Source organism: Hemicordylus capensis, chromosome 3 (genome assembly GCF_027244095.1).
Source record: "Hemicordylus capensis ecotype Gifberg chromosome 3, rHemCap1.1.pri, whole genome shotgun sequence".
In the NCBI taxonomy this organism is placed as follows: Eukaryota; Metazoa; Chordata; class Lepidosauria; order Squamata; family Cordylidae; genus Hemicordylus; species Hemicordylus capensis.
In genome coordinates this window covers 344174406-344192361 of record NC_069659.1, presented here as the reverse complement: position 1 = coordinate 344192361, position 17956 = coordinate 344174406, and the positions used below count along the sequence as shown (strand labels likewise).

Genomic DNA, 17956 nt, shown 5'->3' with positions numbered 1-17956 from the left:
GGAAATTTAGAGATAGCTGCTTGGGATATGGTCTAGCACATGGCTCAGTGTGGCCTGAATAATGTCCCCTCCATCTCCATGCCTACTATTTCTCTCTCTCATTTTCCCTTCTCTGCGCCAGTTGGTGGATCACCTATCTTTATTGCAATGCCCCACCCACTTCCCTAGAATGGTTGGTGTGCTGACCATGAGGAAACCCATCTCTTGATTGCAGTTTTAATAAAGCCTCAAATGACTTGTCTGATTAATATCTTAATGCATGATATGGTAATGAGATCAAACCATCTAATTTAACATCTCATTTTTTTGTCATTAAAAAAAAATCAAAATAATGGCTGGAATTTGGGATGTTTCCTAGATAACAAGAAGGTCCTAACTAGTATACATAGTGTTTTCTACTGTAACATGTACTTGAGCTAAATTTGAGGAGTTGTGTTAGGAGTGTTGATTCTGTATTGCTTCAACAGCTTTTGATCAATCTGTGTATAACCATCTCTCTCCTCTTTTTCACCACATAAATCCCTGTTTAGGATGATCTTTATTAAGGACCAGAATGATGGTCTTTCAAATAAACTGAAATTTATGAGAGAACAAGCAATGAGTTTAGAAGAAAAAGCAACCAGAATGGAAGAGCTACTGAAAGAGAAAGAGAGAAGTGTAAAGGTGAAGGCAATTCTTTTATCTATCATATTTCTATTATATTTCTCCATAACCTGATATATGTATCTCTAGGTGGTGTTCAAAGTTAAAAAACACAGCGGATATAAAACCAGTTAAAATTCACGAAACAAGCTCAAAAGATAAGACACATTAAAAACACTAAAATTCACTTAAAAGCCTGAGGAAACGGGTATGTCTTGAGGGTCTTCCTAAAAACAAACAGAGAAGGAGATGCTCTTATTTTGACAGGGAGCATATTCTAGAGCCCCAGGTTAGCTACAGAGAAGTCCCAATCTCAGGTTGCCACCAAACAAGCTGGCAATCTTAACCAGACCTCTCCAGATGATCTTAGTAGGTGACAGGGTTCATGACAGGTGCTCTCTTAAGTACCCTGGACTCAAGCTATTAAGTGCTTTATTGGTGAAAAACAGCACTTTGTATTTCGTTGGGAAACATATCGGCAGCCAGTGCAATTCTTTCAAAATCAGTGTTATATGGTCCCTTCAGGTTGACCCAGAGACCAATCGGGCTGCCAAATTCTGTACCAATTGTAGTTTCCATACTACGTACAAAGGCAGCCCCACATGGAGTGCATCAAACTTAGAAATTACCAGCATATGGAGTACTGTTTTAAGATCATTTACCTCCAAAAATAGGTGTAACTAACAGCCAAAGCTGATGAAAAGCTCTCCTGGCCACTGTCTCAACCTGAGAAACCAGAGAGAGTTTGGGATCCATGAGCACTCCCAAGCTATGTACCTGATCTTTCAGAGGGTATGTCTTGAGGGTCTTCCTATCCAGAACAGGCAGATCTAAACCAACTCTCAGGTCCTGACCTCCCACAGTCAGTACCTCCATCTTATTTGGATTCAACTTCAGTTTGTTATCCTTCATCCAGCCCATTACTGCCTCCAGGCAGGCATTTAGGGAGGTTGCACCATTTCCTGATGAAGTTGGTATGAAGAAATAGATTTGGGTGCGTCAATATATTGATAACACCCTGCACCAAATCCCCTGATGATTTCTCCCAGTGTCTTCATGTAGATGTTAAAAAGAATTGGAGACAGTATGGAGCCTTCTGGAATTCCACACTTTAACTCTTGCTTTGCACATGACACCATCTGGAATCTACAAGAGAGGTAGGAACAGAACCACTGTAAAACAGTGCCACCCAATCCCACCCCCTCCTCAAGAGACCCAGAAGGATACCATGGTCAATGGTATTGAAAGCCATCACGAGATCCAAAAGGATCAGCAGAGTCACATTCCCTCTATCGATAGCCAGTTGGAGATCATCCATCAGGCCGACCAAGGCAGTCTCAACCCCATAGCCCACACCAAAGCTAGTTTGAAATGGGTCTAGATAATCTGCATCATCCAAAATTGCCTGGAACTTAGAGGTCACCACCCGCTTAATCACCTTGCTCAATCATGGAAGATTAGAAATGGTTCTGTAATTCGCCAACACCAAGGGGTCCAATGCAGGTTTCCTCAAACAGAGTCTAATAATAGCCTTCTTAAGACAAGGAGGCATCCTGCTAGTGTTCTCTCTAATTTTTTTCATTTGTGTGCGGAAAGAGTTTTGTTCTGAGTGGCAGTATCAAGGCAGTCTGTGCACATGTGCATTCCTAGTGGGACCTTCCTGATTCAGCCTGAGCACAATCTAAAATTAACTGAGCTGACAAAAAAAAGTGAGTGCATGCAGACACACACACCTTAGAGGGAACGCTGCATCCTGCATTCCCTCAGAGAAGCATTTATAATATTTACCAGACTCTCTCTGATAATATGATTACCAAATGAAATAAGCCAAGTTGGGCAAGGGTCAAGATAACAGGTTGTAGTACTCATAGTCCAAAGCTGTTTGTCCAAAACTTCAGCAGTCACAAACTGAAAGTGACACCTCTACAACAGACTCTGCAATAACTGTGGGATCCAGTTCGGCCCGAATACGAGAGATTTTATCCGCAGAGAAATCATTCAAAACATCACAGTGAGTGACTGATGGTTCCAGTTTCAAATTCAAGGGAGGGGGTTATAAACTAGTGCCCTCACAACCCTAGACAAACTCAGCAGGGCGTGAAGTTGTGGAAGCAATGCAGGCAGAAAAGAACTGCTTTTTTGCTGCTCATGCTACCGGAGCATACATCTTAAGTGCGCTGTGTTGTGATCTGTTGGGTTTATGCTGAGTCTTCCTCCGCTTGTGCTCTAGTCTACCTCGCCACTTCAGCTTCCGTAGTTCTTCTGAACACCATGCTAACTTTGAAGCAGGTCAGAGAGGACACTTAGGAGCAATTGTGTCTAACACTCTAGTTAGTTCATTATTCCATGTTTGCACCATAGCATCAACAGAATCATTAGCAGAGCCAACTCCAAACCCTTCCAAGTCTCCTTGGAATCTTATTGGATCCTTCTTGGGTGGACTAACCTAATGGGTCCTTTGCCCCTGCAGAGGTGGGTTGTGGCTGCACGTCCTACCTTAATAAGATGGTGATCCGTCCATGACAATGGGGAGATGACAGGAGTCCCCACCCATGGAACATCACCCTAATCAGAACAAAAGACCTAATCGAGCATGTGACCAGCATCGTGCATTGGTCTAGAAACCACTTGAAGTAGGCCTATAGTTGCACTGCTCTCCAAGGTCAAACAGTTGGTAGGCCTATTTCTGAGTTCCCTTCCCTTGTAACAGCCCACTGACCTACCAGCACCATATCTATCTGGAAGAGCTGTCCCAGAGTTGTCCCCCGCCTCCCCATCTTTGAACAACCCAAGACATCTGTACCTGTACCAGGCACAGCCAATTACTAGGCAACAACAACAATATAATGAAGAAGGATCTTCCTTCTAGGACCCAAAAATAATCCATTGGCCTCAACTCTCAGCCCACCTTTTTAAGGGCCAGAAAGTGGGGGGGAATCCTCAAGTGACTCTCACTCACCTAAAGGGGCAAGTTTGGTCCAGCTGCTCAGCGACAGAGCAATTAGGGAGGGCAGAACAACAATCGAAAGGCTGCCGGAGAGGGAAAGGGTGGGGGAACAAAGCAACGTTTTTTTGGTAACTTTTTTTTTTACAGTTGCCAGAAATTTGTTTGTCAAGAAGGTTGTGCACACGACCAAAATCCTTGGGATTAGGAAGAAGGTAGGATTATACCTACCTTCCCCCCTACACACAAACAAAGCCTCGCCTGTGCTCTGCCACCTACCCACACGATTGGCACAGCAGAGATCTCTGCAGTATGGATCTGGAGGAGGAAGTCCTCCAGTATCCCCCAATGCATTGCACAGGCACCGGAGAGGCTGCCTGCGTCAGTGCAGCAGCTCCCAGCTTCCTGGCCACTCTATAGGCAGCACTCGATGGTTAGAAGGGAGCTGGGTTGCTGGGAACAGCTGCAAACAGCCCCAATCACACACACAATTGGGGCTGTGAGGTAACATAGGGCTTTCCCCCTCTTAACTTGGTTAACACTAAGGAGGAAACAAAATAGAGTAGCCCTGCTCTGGAGCAGCGGGGTGGAGCGGTTCCTGTGGCTCTGCAGGAGCCTCGGTTTTTAACCCGGGTTTTCCTGCTTCTACCCCATTTTGGCTGGTCATGTGAATGCCCTTAAAGTGTGACTAAAGTTTGCCATGTAACTGACTAATAATTTGAGGGTTCAGTGTGTGTGTGTGTGTGTGTGTGTGTGTGTGTGTGTGTGTGTGTAAGTAGAGTACCTGGCTGAAAGATGGGTAACACAATGAATAATAATGAATTCATACAGGCTGTGTTATGAAAAGAAAATTGTCTGTTTTAATAATTTAATCTGCCCTTCCTTTCTTCCCATCCAGCTAAGGAGTGTTAGGACTCAATCATTCAATCTCATGTTTTTGTAACACATACTCAAGGCCAAGAGAAGCCACCTGTGTGGACTGGACAGCTCACTCTAGTTGAGTGAGTGGCTGAGTCATCCACACTCCCAACCACCCCTACCTCACTCTTAGTTTTGTAGCCAGTCTTCTGAAGATGGTGTTTTTGCATAATAGTTCTGCCAATCTGTAGTATGATTTCGCTTGTGACACAACCTAGATGTGCCAGCTCATGGTCTTATATTGACATAGGACAATCCTACAATCAGCGTTTAATAAGGGGGCACAGTCCTCATAAATGCTGATCATAGGATTGGATTTTCAGTAACTGGATGCACTTCAAACTCTGCTGGATTTTTAGGGATTCTGGATTTTTAAAATTAAAAGAGAAAGAAAGAAAAATAATACAGAAAACAGAACGCACTGAAATGATACAACCTGACTACAGACTGCATTAAATTATCTATAACCCTCTTATTAGGGCAGCTAAACCACTTGCAGGGTTTCTCTGTTTTCACAGGAGGCGGATAACCCAAGTTGATCTGAGCGTAGCAGTTCTGCAGCCTAGGGGTGATAGTTTAACTAGGATGAACTGTTCTTGAACAATGTCTGCAATATGTTAGTCAGAAGTGTGCTTTCCATCAAAATTAGCCATGCGTGTCTGTTTGCCACATCTATTAATTCACTGTGAAAAGATATGGGCAGGGAATAATGCATTCAAAATCCCATTCTTCGCATTTGGGCTTCAGTTCCCCAGTGGTTGCCACCGCTTCCCCAGTATCTGTAGGAAGCAGAGTTGCAGGGAATGAATCTTATTTAACACACTGGCTTTATTTTAGGATTTCTTTGAATGGTTAAAATAAGTTTATTAAGATCTTAATAAATTAGAAGGAACTAAATGTGATTCCATTACAGTCAAAGTGAATTATGTCCTATTCAGTAGGTCATGGTAATTGCTAACTGTACTTTACATGTTGGTGGATGAAGAATTTAAAAATTTATACACATTTAAAACTAAATTGTTTCTTCTCTTAGATGGCCGGTCTGTTCATTAGATAGATTGAATATTTACAATGGGTGATTGCTCTTGAGGATGCTAAGCACCCAGCTGCTGGCAGGAGGGGATGGAACAAGATGGAAATGGTTCATCCCCTAGGGGTTGCATGAGTATCGGACATGAAGTTCCACAGTTGAACCGGTGCGAGAAGCTGGGTTGAACAGGTTCTAGGCGACCTTTCCTGTTAAGGCTTCTCAAGGCCCTTACTGGTCTGGCGGCCGTACCGCCACTCCTAGAGGCCCCTAGGCCCTCTCCAGCAGCCCATCCAGCCATGCAGTGTGGCTCTGATATACTGCACTGGGCGGGCTGCTGGGTAGCGCTGGGAGCCCTCTAGGAGCGGTGGTACAATCACTGCCAGACCAGTAAGGGCTTTAGAAGGATCCCCCCCACATCTGTGCTTGTAAAGGGGAATCCTCACTGGATTCTGCTTTACAAGCATAGCCCCCTTGAACCACCGAACCAGTTCAACCAGACAAACTTAGCTGGCGGCTGGTTCAACTCAGATTGGAACGGCACTTTGGCTTGAATTCAAACTGAACCTCCCTATACAGTTCTGTGCACACCCCTAATAGGCCCATAGTTGTCATGGCTGCTATGAATTCCTGAGCCGCTTGAGACAAATTGGTCTTGAAGCGAACACTGAAGACCCCTACCACTACAAAGCCTGGGAGACTCCAATGCCAAGTCCATCAGCTCAGTTAGGGACTCTCTTGGGCAGTGGGCTGATCGGTATACCAACAAGAGTCCTAGTCTATCCCTGGTCCTCAAACTTAAGGACACACATTCGATATGGTCAGACTTATCACAAGGATCCTGGTAAGGGAGAAGTTATTTTTATAGACCACAGCCACTCCACCTCCCCGCCCACGTCTTCTCACCTGCTCCTCAACAAAGTACCCTGGACGGAGAAGCTGGGATCAAACTGGGCCACCAGCCTCCCCAACCAAGTTTCTGTGATACATACCAGGTCAGCCCCTTCATAATCAGATCATGGATGATTTCTGATTTATTCTGGACTAGCCTGGCATTACAGAGAGAGGAGCAAGGTTAGGCTCTGTGGGTAGTTGGCACTGCTCCCCGAGGTAAAAGAGCTTGCAGGACAGCCAGAAGGGGAAACAGCTATTATATTTCTGATTTCCCTTCCCCTGGAACAGCCTGCTAATGTGCCGTTACTTCTGTTGTTCCCCACCACCACGGAATAACTGCCCCACAGTCAAGGGACACCCCTCCCCTCTTTCTCCCCATCTCCAGACAAGGCTAGACACATTGTAAACTAACTTCACCCAGTACTCAACAACAGAAGCCTTCTTAACAGCTTCAGCTTCTTATGCAACCATAAAATAACATATGGTGCCTCAGCCCACACCAAAGGTCTGGCACCAAATATATGATGGGGAATGTCTGCATGTCAGTAGTACATGTGTAAATCTTGGAATTTCATTCAATCACAAGCTGAACATGAGTCAGCAGTGTGATGCTGAAGCAAAAAAGACTAATGCAATTTTTGGCTATATGAATAGAACCGTCGTTTTCAAGTCACAAGTAGTAATAGTTCCATTTTATTCTGGACAAGTGAGACTTCATCTAAAGTTCTGCATCCAGTTTTGGGTGCCATACTTTATGAAGGATGTAGACAAATTGAAACTGGTTCAGTGAATGACAGCTAAAATGGGCCTGGAGAGCAAGCCCTTTGAGAAAAATCTGAAGAATGTATGTTTTGCCTCAAGAAGAGAAAACTGAGGGTAGACATTATACACTCTACAAACAGCTGAAGGGCTATCAGATAGATACGGGTAAAGGCAAGACTAGATCTAATGGACATACAGTAAGTCGCAGGAGAATAGATGTCAGTAGAACATTAAAAAGTTTCTCCTAACAATAAGAGCAGTTTAACAGTTGAATCAGTTACCCAGGGGAATGGTAGGTTCTCCCTCACTGGATGTCTTCAAGAGAAGCTGGACAGGCATCTGTCAGGGATCTTCTCACTGAATTTCCTGCATCAAGCAGGGAGTTGGACTAGACTGCCTACAAGGACCCCTCCAATAATTCTATGAGGTGCACACCCCAAAAGAGGCACAAACCTATCCAAGGCCCTAAGATAATTAATTTAAATGTTGTTAAACTTGAAAACCACACCCTTGTTTACGTGTTATATTCTCAGAATTGGAAATGAGATTTCTAAAGTGACATATCCAGCCTTGATATTATTTACCTTTAATGCTGTCAGGAGAAAGAGGTTCAGGCAGCGCAGCTGCGAGAGGCACACTTCAAAAAAACAAAGGAGTTGCAGACACTTAAGGAAAAGGAGAGGAGCATCACTGCTGAAATTGATGGACGCCGAGGACAGATGAAAAACCTGTACAGCCGCTTATGCCGGCTGGATGCAGAAACACTCAAGCAACAGGAACTCATATATAATCAGGCAAGGGAATAGTGTGTGTGTGTGTGTGTGTGTGTGGATAGACAGATCTGAAAAGCAACTAAACAGTCGTCCTGCATCTAATTGGCTGTGGATCATAGCAAGATTAATTCAGTCACAAAAATTATATGTTTATAATTTTGTTAAAAGTTTTGCCTCCCACTATGAGTAATATATTGTATTTAAAGCCAGGCACTGGAAGCCAAGGAGACAGTGCTAAGAATTAAAATAATTTTCAGTAAGGGGATATCTGCTATAAAAGTGCAAGAGAGAATTTGAAAAAGTATAGGTCTTGTCTTCCAATACTTAAAATATTACAATTGCTTTTTCATTCTTTTTCTAATTACGTGCATATCTATAGCAGATTTCCCCTGGATCAGGTTTTGGGGAGTGCAGGGAAAGAGATGTACCTGTTGGCTCCCTTGCGCAAACATACGTGCATAAAGAAACTGATGGAGTTGCAGGGATGGTCCCTCTGTGTGCTTGGAGGTGCTCTTTATGTTCATGCTTCATTAGTCAGGATGTCAGCCAGTGTTAAGTAGGAGTATATTTATGAATGTTTGAATGAATAAAGCCATTGTTCTACCTTTTCAATCAGAACGTCTGTTTATTTGAAGGTAAATTGCAGAGATATAATTGAAACTTGGTTTTTTAAAAGAAAAAAAATCCCTTCTGAGTGAATTCCATTGAGATAAATGGGTGACTTACTTTGACGAAGATACATTTAACACTGTTTTATGTTTTCTCAAATCAGCTTTTTGCTATGGCTCCTCTGAACCATGTCTGCTTCAGGGTAAATTTTTGAAGCAATACAAGAGATGAACATGCACAAATCCTGTTATTTGCTAATAGGATTTATATGCATACTCCCTATGCACCACTTTGAAAATTTACCCCTTTCTATCAGCATCCACTGGTTGTGGCAAGATTGCTACTCAGCTGTAAGCCTCCCTAGAGCAGAATCTCTAACTGGGCTGGGGACACTTTGTTATATTTTTAGCAGATTACTTGGGAGCCAGCATCACACACCAGCCATTTTAAGACAGTCTACAAACGAAAAGGCCTATAGGCCAGAAGCAATTGTAAAAGAACAATAACTTAATTAGATGCCTGTCCGAAAGCAGAAGTTTTTTTGTGTTAATATTTTAGCACTTATAGAAATCGCTCTAATTGTTTGTTTTTCAGCCACCCTATTAAATTTATTTCTTGCTTAAACTATTTTTAACAGGATTTTTATATTCAGCAAGTGGAGCGAAGGCTGTCACGCTTAAAAGGAGAGCTTAACACAGATGAGCGGCAAATACTAGAAGCCAGAGTTGCTGAACTTTCAAAGTTTGTAGAGGAAAAGAGACAGGCATACACTATTTTACAAGCCCAGCAGCAGAAACTTCAGGTAATGTGGAAGCTCAGCAGAGATTAAACTTTCACCCTCAAAATGGGTGGGGCGGGGCAGGTGAAGAGGGAGGCCAAAACTTGTTTTCATTTTTTAGTGGGGAGTTCTGGGACAGTGAAATTTATTGGGGCTGCAGCAATGTTTGTCCCAGCGGCTGCAGGCTGACAAGTGTGATGTTTTATTTTTACCCCAAAGATCCAGAAATTGACACTATGATGACACTTTCCCCCCACTTTTAGAGCGACACCCATTTTATCAAGTTGGCTATGAATAAGACTGGAGAAGAAATGGCTGGTCTCAATACCAGAGTAGATGAACTAAATCTTTTCACTGACAAATCAGAGAAGCTATTAAAAAAAGCCAGAGCAGATAAACAGGTAAGGTAATGGCTTTTCCAAAGTGAGAGGGCTTTTTCCCCTAAAAAAAGAAAGGAGGAGGAAGACAAAACAAAAAGTTCTGGCAAGAATAATGGTCTACCACTTGCTCCTTGTTCTGTGTTTTCAGAGGACACTGGGGTCTAGCTTTCAGATTGTAGGGAGCTGTGTGTGATTCTAGAGTAGCATCTGACATCCTCTTTTTAATCCTGAAAATGTTTCTTTCCAATCAAATGCTTTTCTGTTGGTACACCTAAATATCTTTATGGGAATTATTTCTTTGTGTTTTTAAATTTCGTAATCCTCCTTGGGACATCTGTTCTGAGGGAAAGATGGGCTGCAAATGTTTTTAGTTAAAGAGGATTGAAAAATTGCAGCCCCAGATTGCTTGGGTTTCCAGTCTCCCAGCATCATAATTCTCATGTGCTTTCAGACACCAAATTATTCTGTGCGTTAAAACCACAAGTTATATTTTATAAGAAGTTGGACTTAGTATGAAATATTTTTTTCTTTTGTCAACTGAAGGATTTGATGATCGAAGACAATCTCTTAAAGCTTGAAATGAAACGTGTAAGAGATACACTATATAATAAGGCAGAAAAAGTTCTCTCTCTTGAAAAACGAAAGCAACAGTTACAAGCCACAATGGAAGAAAGAACTGCAGAAATTAAGGTTCATAAAGCCATGATCGAAACGCAGATAAGAATGGTAGAGCAGGAACGTCAAACCATAAGGTAATGACCCTGTGTACTGTGTGACCTTTGGAGGGGGTCTTATCTTTTCAAGAGAAAAAGGTATTCTAGAGCTCTTTTCGCTGCTGAAGTCTTTTCTGAAATTAGTTGAAACACCACCAGCAATTAGTTGAAACTACACCAACGCCAACACCAGGTGAGGGACCTAGCATATAGGTGTATAGGTAGAGGAGAGCTAGTCTTGTAGTAGCAAGCATGACTTGTCCCCATAGCTAAGCAGGGTCTGCCCTGGTTGCATATGAATGGGGGACTTGATGTGTGAGCACTGCAAGATATTCCCCTCAGGGGATGCAGCCTCTCTGGGAAGAGCAGAAGGTTTCACGTTCCCTCCCTGGCAGCATCTCCAAGATAGGGCTGAGAGAGATTCCTGCCTGCAACCTTGGAGAAGCCACTGCCAGTCTGTGAAGACAATACTGAGCTAGATAGACCAATGGTCTGATTCAGTATATGGCAGTTTCCTATGTTCCTATGTGTCCATATACCAATGCCAGGAGCCTCCGAGTGAAGATGGGTAAACTGGAGTGCTAATAAAAGCATAGATATAGTGGGCATAACAGAAACTTGGTGGAACAGCGAGAACCAGAGGGACACAGTTGTTCCTGAATATAAACTCTACAGAAGGGACAGGGAGGAGAGGATTGGGGGTGCAGTAGCAGTGTATATCAAAGGGATAGATTCCAACAAGCTAGAAAACCTAGATGGACTGGAGTCCTCCACAGAATCATTATGGGTAACATTATGAGGACTGGAAGGAAATGTGTTACTCGAGAAGTGCTATCACCCTCCGGATCACAACACGGAGAGTGACCTGGAATTGGAGATGCAAATAAGAGAGGCGTCAAAGAGAGAAAGGGCAGTAATAATGGGTGACGTCAACTACCCACACATAGACTGGGTAAATTCACATTCAGGTAATGAGAGAGGCCAAATTTCTAGATATGCTAAATGACTGTGCCTTAGAACAGTTAGTTGCGGAACCAACCAGAGGGATGGCAACATTGGACTTAATCATGAGTGGTGCCCAGGACCTGGTGCGAGATGTCAAGAGTTGCAAAATTAATGGGTAGCAGTGACCATAGTGTGATCCAATTCAGCATATATGCAAGTGGAGAATTGTCAAGGAAGTCCAACACAGACATGTTGGACTTAAGAGGAAACTTCTCAGTAACGAGGGGACTAGTAAAAAGGAAGTTGACAGGGAAAGTCAGGAGTGTCAAATCACTCCAGAAAGCATGGAATTTATTTAAAACCACAATACTAGAAGCTCAGTTGGAATGTATACCAAGAAGAAGGATGGGCCTTGGGCCTGATCTAGCAGGACTGTTCATGCATTCTTAGACACCAAGATTAAAATTTCTAGAGGCCATAGTCTTACATTGCACTACAAATCTCCTTGTATTCTCCATTTTTGCAGCTAGCATTGTTCAGTCCACATTTCTGCTTACCATTTCAGTTCATAGTCAAGTTTATTTGCTTTAGTGGGCAATACAGAAACTTCTAAAATTGATTTTTTAAAAACCAGTTGCCTAATGCAATTTGTCTAGAAGATAAGTGTATACTAATAACTGGTTGCTAGAATGTGCTAAATGTATGATAGGGGTTTCCTCATTCTAGATACAATCAAATATTTACCCTACTTCTCAAGTCAAGTTCTGCTATCAAAAGCCAGCTTTTTCTGTGTATCAGACATGGGTTCAAGTAACAATTGCTTGGAAAGTAGAAAAACTAAAACAGTAGCTCCAAAGTCCTGTTTTCTACAACTTTTAAGTAACTGGGAAGTAAGTATCTTTGTGCAGCGGGTGGTTAAACCCAACTGGGAAATGAGCACACTACTAGCTGATTTGGCAGCCTTTTCTTCCCGCCCCCTCTTCCATCCACAGCCCACGCAATAGGAAATTAGAGTGATTTAGTGTGACTGGAGCTTAACCCCTTGCCAAGCTGGCAGAAACTGTGTTTTTCCTTTGATAATTACATGACTAATTGGCACTTGCATATAATTTGATTTGGGGTTGCTCCTGCTGTTGCTTATTCTCTTCTAGCAGTAGCAATATTAAGATATAATCAGCAGGGGGCAGCTTTTGCAGCTGTAAGGCTGAAATGCCAGACCTTTAAATATTTGGGTAAGGTTCCTGGAATGGCTGCTCCCCATGATGCAGGAATTTGCAATGTAATGCCATATTTTGTCTCCTTTCTTGTGGGATTTGAGAAGAACCATGAGTTGGGAGGATTGGGTGCCAGCAATGGATATACTGGTAGCATAAGTGCTGTTGTCACTGGGAGGAACAGCGATGACACAACTAGCCTATGGAATCTTATAAGGCAATCAGTCTAGGGCAGGGCTAGGGCTAGCATCAGGGGTCAGGAGGGTTTGGCTGCTACCGAGGCCCACATCTCAGCATGATGTCTACTGCTGACCCTCAGGTACCCCAGGCCCTCACAAAATGGGTCCTGTGCCTGCACAGTATCCACTGTGGAAGAACTGTTCAGCTCCTCAAGGTGCTCTTGACTCCACCCACCACCCACGAGGTGCATCCATTATTTTCAGTGGTTAGAGCACCAGTTGCTCTGTTCTTTCTCAATTACTGCAGCGTTCACCTTGTGAAGAATTTGCTTCTCGATTGAACTCTGTTCCTGTGAGATATTACTGGCATACTTTTATCCTGGTTTTTGGACTTGGACAGTTTAATGTTTCTCTTTTGGATCATGATTATGACTGGTACTAGTGGATGGTAAATTATTTTAATATATATATACTTCTTGTAGGGAGGGACTCTACCCTCCTCTGATAGGCACGATTGGTGTTTAATTTGTTTGGGTGAACATAAGAGTGTTAGAGCCTGCAAGTTTGGTTTGTCATTCTTGAAACAAGAAAAAAAACCGGGGAACTGCAGCTTACAGTTGCTTTACATGAAAATGTGTTAAGACTCCATGGCATCACCCATGCCGCCGTCACTGCTGCCTTCAACTTCAGCATCTTTGATGTCGGCTGATAACCCTCAGGATCGAGGTTGACATAGGAGTGCTCACCAAGGGAAGAATCTTAGATCTACTGCTCAGAAAAAGAACGCTCTGAGACCATGTTTAAGAGGCTTGAAGTTATCAGCAAATATGGGCATCACTGACATTCTAAAAAGGGATCATTCTCCTAACCACTCAGGGTCAAAGCACAGACGTATCTCAACACTGACAACCAACCCAATATTGAGGGATTGGCTATCATTGTCAGTGTTCAAACCAGTTGTGGACATCCAGAACATATGGTTCACTCTTCCAACTCCAGTACTTTGTTCCCTCCAGTGATGGACCAAACTGCAGTCTCTGTCCAAGGAGACTGACTTCTGCCTTTCAACTTCTTCAATAACTGTAACAGATGCCTCATTAAAAGATTGGGGAACTCATTGTGCACGATACCATGCTCAAAAGGAAATGGACCCCACAATAAAGCTCTCTAACAAATTTTCTAGATGTACTAGCAGTGCTACATGCACTGAAATTGAGATTGTGAGCCCTTTGGGGATAGGGAGCCATTTAATTTTATTTATTTATTTATATCTATGTAAAAGATATAAATAAATAACTTTTTGTTGTTTAAAAGCGGTATATAAATATTCATTGCATTCTCTTTCACGTCTTCCACTCAGTGGTGCTCTTACCCCGGGACTTCAGGGCTGAAGTCCAGGGACTCCACAACCCCTGAGGTTCCCCCAAATTTTCTTTAATCTGTCTTGGGTAATGCGGTTGCTGCTGGCCTGCACTGTGCTGGGCAGCCAATTGTGATTGTGACCTCAGCCGGGTGCTTTAGAGACAGGGGAGAGTGGAGAAAGAAATATGTTGGATGGGAATATATTAAGGGGCGGGGGCATCAGCCTTTAGGTGATGATGCTTAACTTGTAATGGTGGAGGGGGGCAGGCTCCAAAATTACCTAGGTGCATCTCTGCTTCCACCACAACCTCCAAGTACTTTCCCTTACTGCATGGAAGCGCAACTTTTAGATGACGTCCCCCTAAATGAAAGGAAGGAATCAATAAGATGTAGTTATAAATGCAAATGGAAGAGATTCACATACTATGCGGCAACTAAGGGATGTGATCCCTACAAAGCCTCTATCCAAAAGATTATTTTATACTTAACTAATTAAAAAAATCTTGCCTGTCAAATGCCTCCATAAAAGTCTATATGGCTGCACTTTCAGCAAGACATCTGGGGTGGGATGCATGATCTGTTTTCTCTTCTTCTGATTTGGAAATATTCCTGAAAGGGATCAATAACTGGAACCCTGGAACCTTTCGTTGGTCTTTTCTGCACTAACAGAGCTTCCTTTGAACCTTTAGCCTTGACTTCACTTAAATTACTCTCCCTAAAGACCACTTCTTTAGTGACCATAACATCAGCAAGTAGAGTAAATGAACAAACTAACAGCTCTTAGGACTGACTCCCCTTACACAAAGTTCTTCCCGAAATTCTTATGAGGACAGATTTAACCTAAGGTAGTCCAGAGTTTCATATAAACTAAGACATAGTCTTCCCTTCTTTCTTCATGAACCTACTCCTCTGGAGAAGCCAATTTACTCCATGGATGTTAGAAGATCTATTCTGTGCTATATGGAAAGAACAAAAAGTTTCCAGAAATCCCATAGACTATTTGTCTCCTTTAAGGGAAAGAGAAAAGGACAATCCATCTCCAGACAAAGACTTTCACACTGGTTAGTTGAAGTAGTTTTAATGTGCTACAACATACAGAAGGTTAAGCTTCTGTCTAGAATCAAGGCACACTCTATAAGAGTAATGGCCACGTCAGTAGCTCATATGTCTGGAATAAGTATGGTGGACATTTGCAAAGCAGCAACTTAATCTTCAGCCCTCCCATTTGAAAAACATTAGCGCAGCGGGAGAGGCCTACTTTGGTTGGGCAGTTCTAGAGACCATCCTAGCACCCGCCACTGGTGAGCTCGCTAATCACCCATTTTGTGAGGTAACATGGATTTATCTTTAACAGATTGCTTACCTGTTACAGGCCTTTTGGCGATCCATGTTCACTCACAAGACCTGCCCAGCTTTCCCTGCTGCTAGATGCTTCCACAGTAATAATCACTTACCTGTCCTCATCCATCCACACTTCATTGATCCTCACAGTGGTCATTCAGGAACTGAGCAACTGGCGATCTAACTGTTGAAAATAATGCACAGTGGGAGGAGTCAAGAGCACCTTGAGGAGCTGAAGATTTATTCCACAGGGGTTACTGTGCAGGCCCAGTACCATTTTGTGAGTAAACATGGATCACCAAAAGCTCACCTGTAACACATAACCAACTTGTTTTTCACCTAGGTGTGACAAGACCAAAAGGAGTATTTATGATCACCTTGCTCTGTCCCTCTGGACTTTGTTGGAGATTGGACCTAGAAGGGGGATGGCAAATGGATAGGCACTGGAGACAGTGACAAGTAGGGTAGATATTGTCAGGTAGGAAGGCTTACTAGGGGTACCTTGCCCAAGGAACCTCCAAAGCTGGCAACCAACACTGTATACGTGTCTGCAAACTATCTCCTTAGGAGGCAAGAATAAACTATATGAATCTCTCCAAGCGTGGATCCAGACTGGTGGCTTTGTGCAAGGTCTGCTACCAGGTCCTTGTATGAGGAGGTTGTACGAGCTGTGCCACGTACTATCAAGTTTTATTCCTGTTTAGTGCTCTGCTTCTGTGATTTTTGGCACAGAGGTGTCTACTCGAGTAAAGAAATAGATCTCATGATCAATTTGAACAGAAGTCCCCTACCGTTCTCCTGTGCCAGCCGTTGCCCCTCTGCCTCTTTCATTAAAGAAGTCTTCCTAACACCAAACTTGAATCATTGCATGTATTCAAATTAGGCACTTTGCTAAATTTGGTAGATTTATTTTAGCAGGACTTAATAGCTTGGTGCTCCTGAAATGCAGTTATTTCACAGTGGTGCAGCAAGACTCCTCTACCCTTTTGGAACATTGCATCAGATTCATTGGAGTGTGTACTGGTGCACAAGTGTCATTAACAAAATTTTGCATTATTTTTTGGTGGCGGGGGAATCCACTTTCACCATTCCAAGTAGATGAAGCACATATTTCATTCATTCATTCATATACCCCTTTTCAGGCGAACCTCCCAAAGCGGTTTGCAAAAAAATTACATAAAGGACAATACATCAAGCCATACATTTACATTTTTACATGAGCCTTACTTCCTTTCTCCTCCCCTCAGAGCAAAATGGTCCTTGGCTGCTCTGTGGTGGCAGTTGAAGTGGGGTTCTTCAGCCCGGGACAAGGAGCTGGTGAGGGAATGTGGAAAGACCTCTTTGAGAACAGTGAAGAAAAAACTTAACTGAAATATAACAGGAGTGCTGTTGTGGACATAGCAAGATGGAACTTCATATTAGACTCCAATATATTTAACAAACAGCTCCTTCAAGAAAGGGCTTTTCTCTGCTCCAATACATCCCCACACAAAGCTGCTTTTCCTCAGAAGAACTGACTTTGGTATATGATTTGGGGTGTCATGTATAGTTCTGCCTTCAGTTGGTATCAGCCACAAGAAGATCAAAGAAAAGACTCAAAGCAAAGATCTCAGAAACCTGCAGCAGGTATTATGGTTAGTGCAGGAAGGACTCTAGTGAAACAAGATATCCATGAAATATAAATGTTTTCCCCACCAACCTTCAGAACTTCTGTCAGCTCAGTAACTGGGTGGACACACAGCATTAGTAGTTTTTGTGCTACACCAATAGGAAGGAAGGGACTTACACTCTTATCTTCTGGCTCCCCCAAAAGAGGATGACAAATGAACTTAAGCTGCCGCACCTGGCTTCTTAGGGTGCATCACCACACGCCTTGAAAACCATGACTGACATGAGCCAGAATGTTCCATATTGGAGCTGTTGCAGAGATGCAGGCAGTCCTGAGTGCTTGCACAAGCAATGCTGCTACAGTTATTCCCATTCATAACGGGAATAACCAAGGTAGCGCTGCTTGCACAGTCATTCATTCTTAAAAGCGTTGAGGCTTCCTGTGCATCTTCAGCAGCCCTGGCAAGCAGCGTTATCAGCAACTAAATGCTGTCCAATGAAAATTGGCTCATGAGTATAATTGTTTTTTCCTCTCAAACATCTGAGTTAGTCTTTGAATTTTCCCTTTCAAATTAGTACTGAGTTTCATGAGCGACTGAGTAAAATTGAGAAGCTGAAAGGCAGATATGAAATCATTACTATCGTCATGATGCCTCCAGAAGGAGAAGAGGAGAAAACTCAGACTTATTATGTCGTCAAGGTAACATTCCTGCTTAGATACTGCCTATCATCTTGAACACTCCTGGTAGAATTTAGGGATGTGCACGGAACCGTGCAGGGGAGGCTCGAAGGTGGCGTGGGTGCTGCTTTAAGAGCAGGGAAGGGTGTACTTACTCCACCCACTGCTTTTCTTCCATTGGCATCCAT

At 43.0% G+C, this 17956-nt stretch overlaps 1 protein-coding gene across 2 annotated transcripts in view; it reads left to right on the top strand.

Annotated features, from left to right (window-relative positions):
* CCDC39 (coiled-coil domain containing 39) overlaps positions 1–17956 on the top strand; it is a 48199-nt gene that overhangs the window by 14829 nt on the left and 15414 nt on the right. For both annotated transcript variants that reach the window (XM_053305973.1, XM_053305974.1), the window contains exons 9-14: positions 531–663; positions 7787–7981; positions 9207–9371; positions 9611–9748; positions 10271–10479; positions 17666–17789. In XM_053305973.1, coding sequence (XP_053161948.1) covers positions 531–663; positions 7787–7981; positions 9207–9371; positions 9611–9748; positions 10271–10479; positions 17666–17789 — 964 coding nt within the window. The remainder of the gene's footprint in view (positions 1–530; positions 664–7786; positions 7982–9206; positions 9372–9610; positions 9749–10270; positions 10480–17665; positions 17790–17956) is intronic.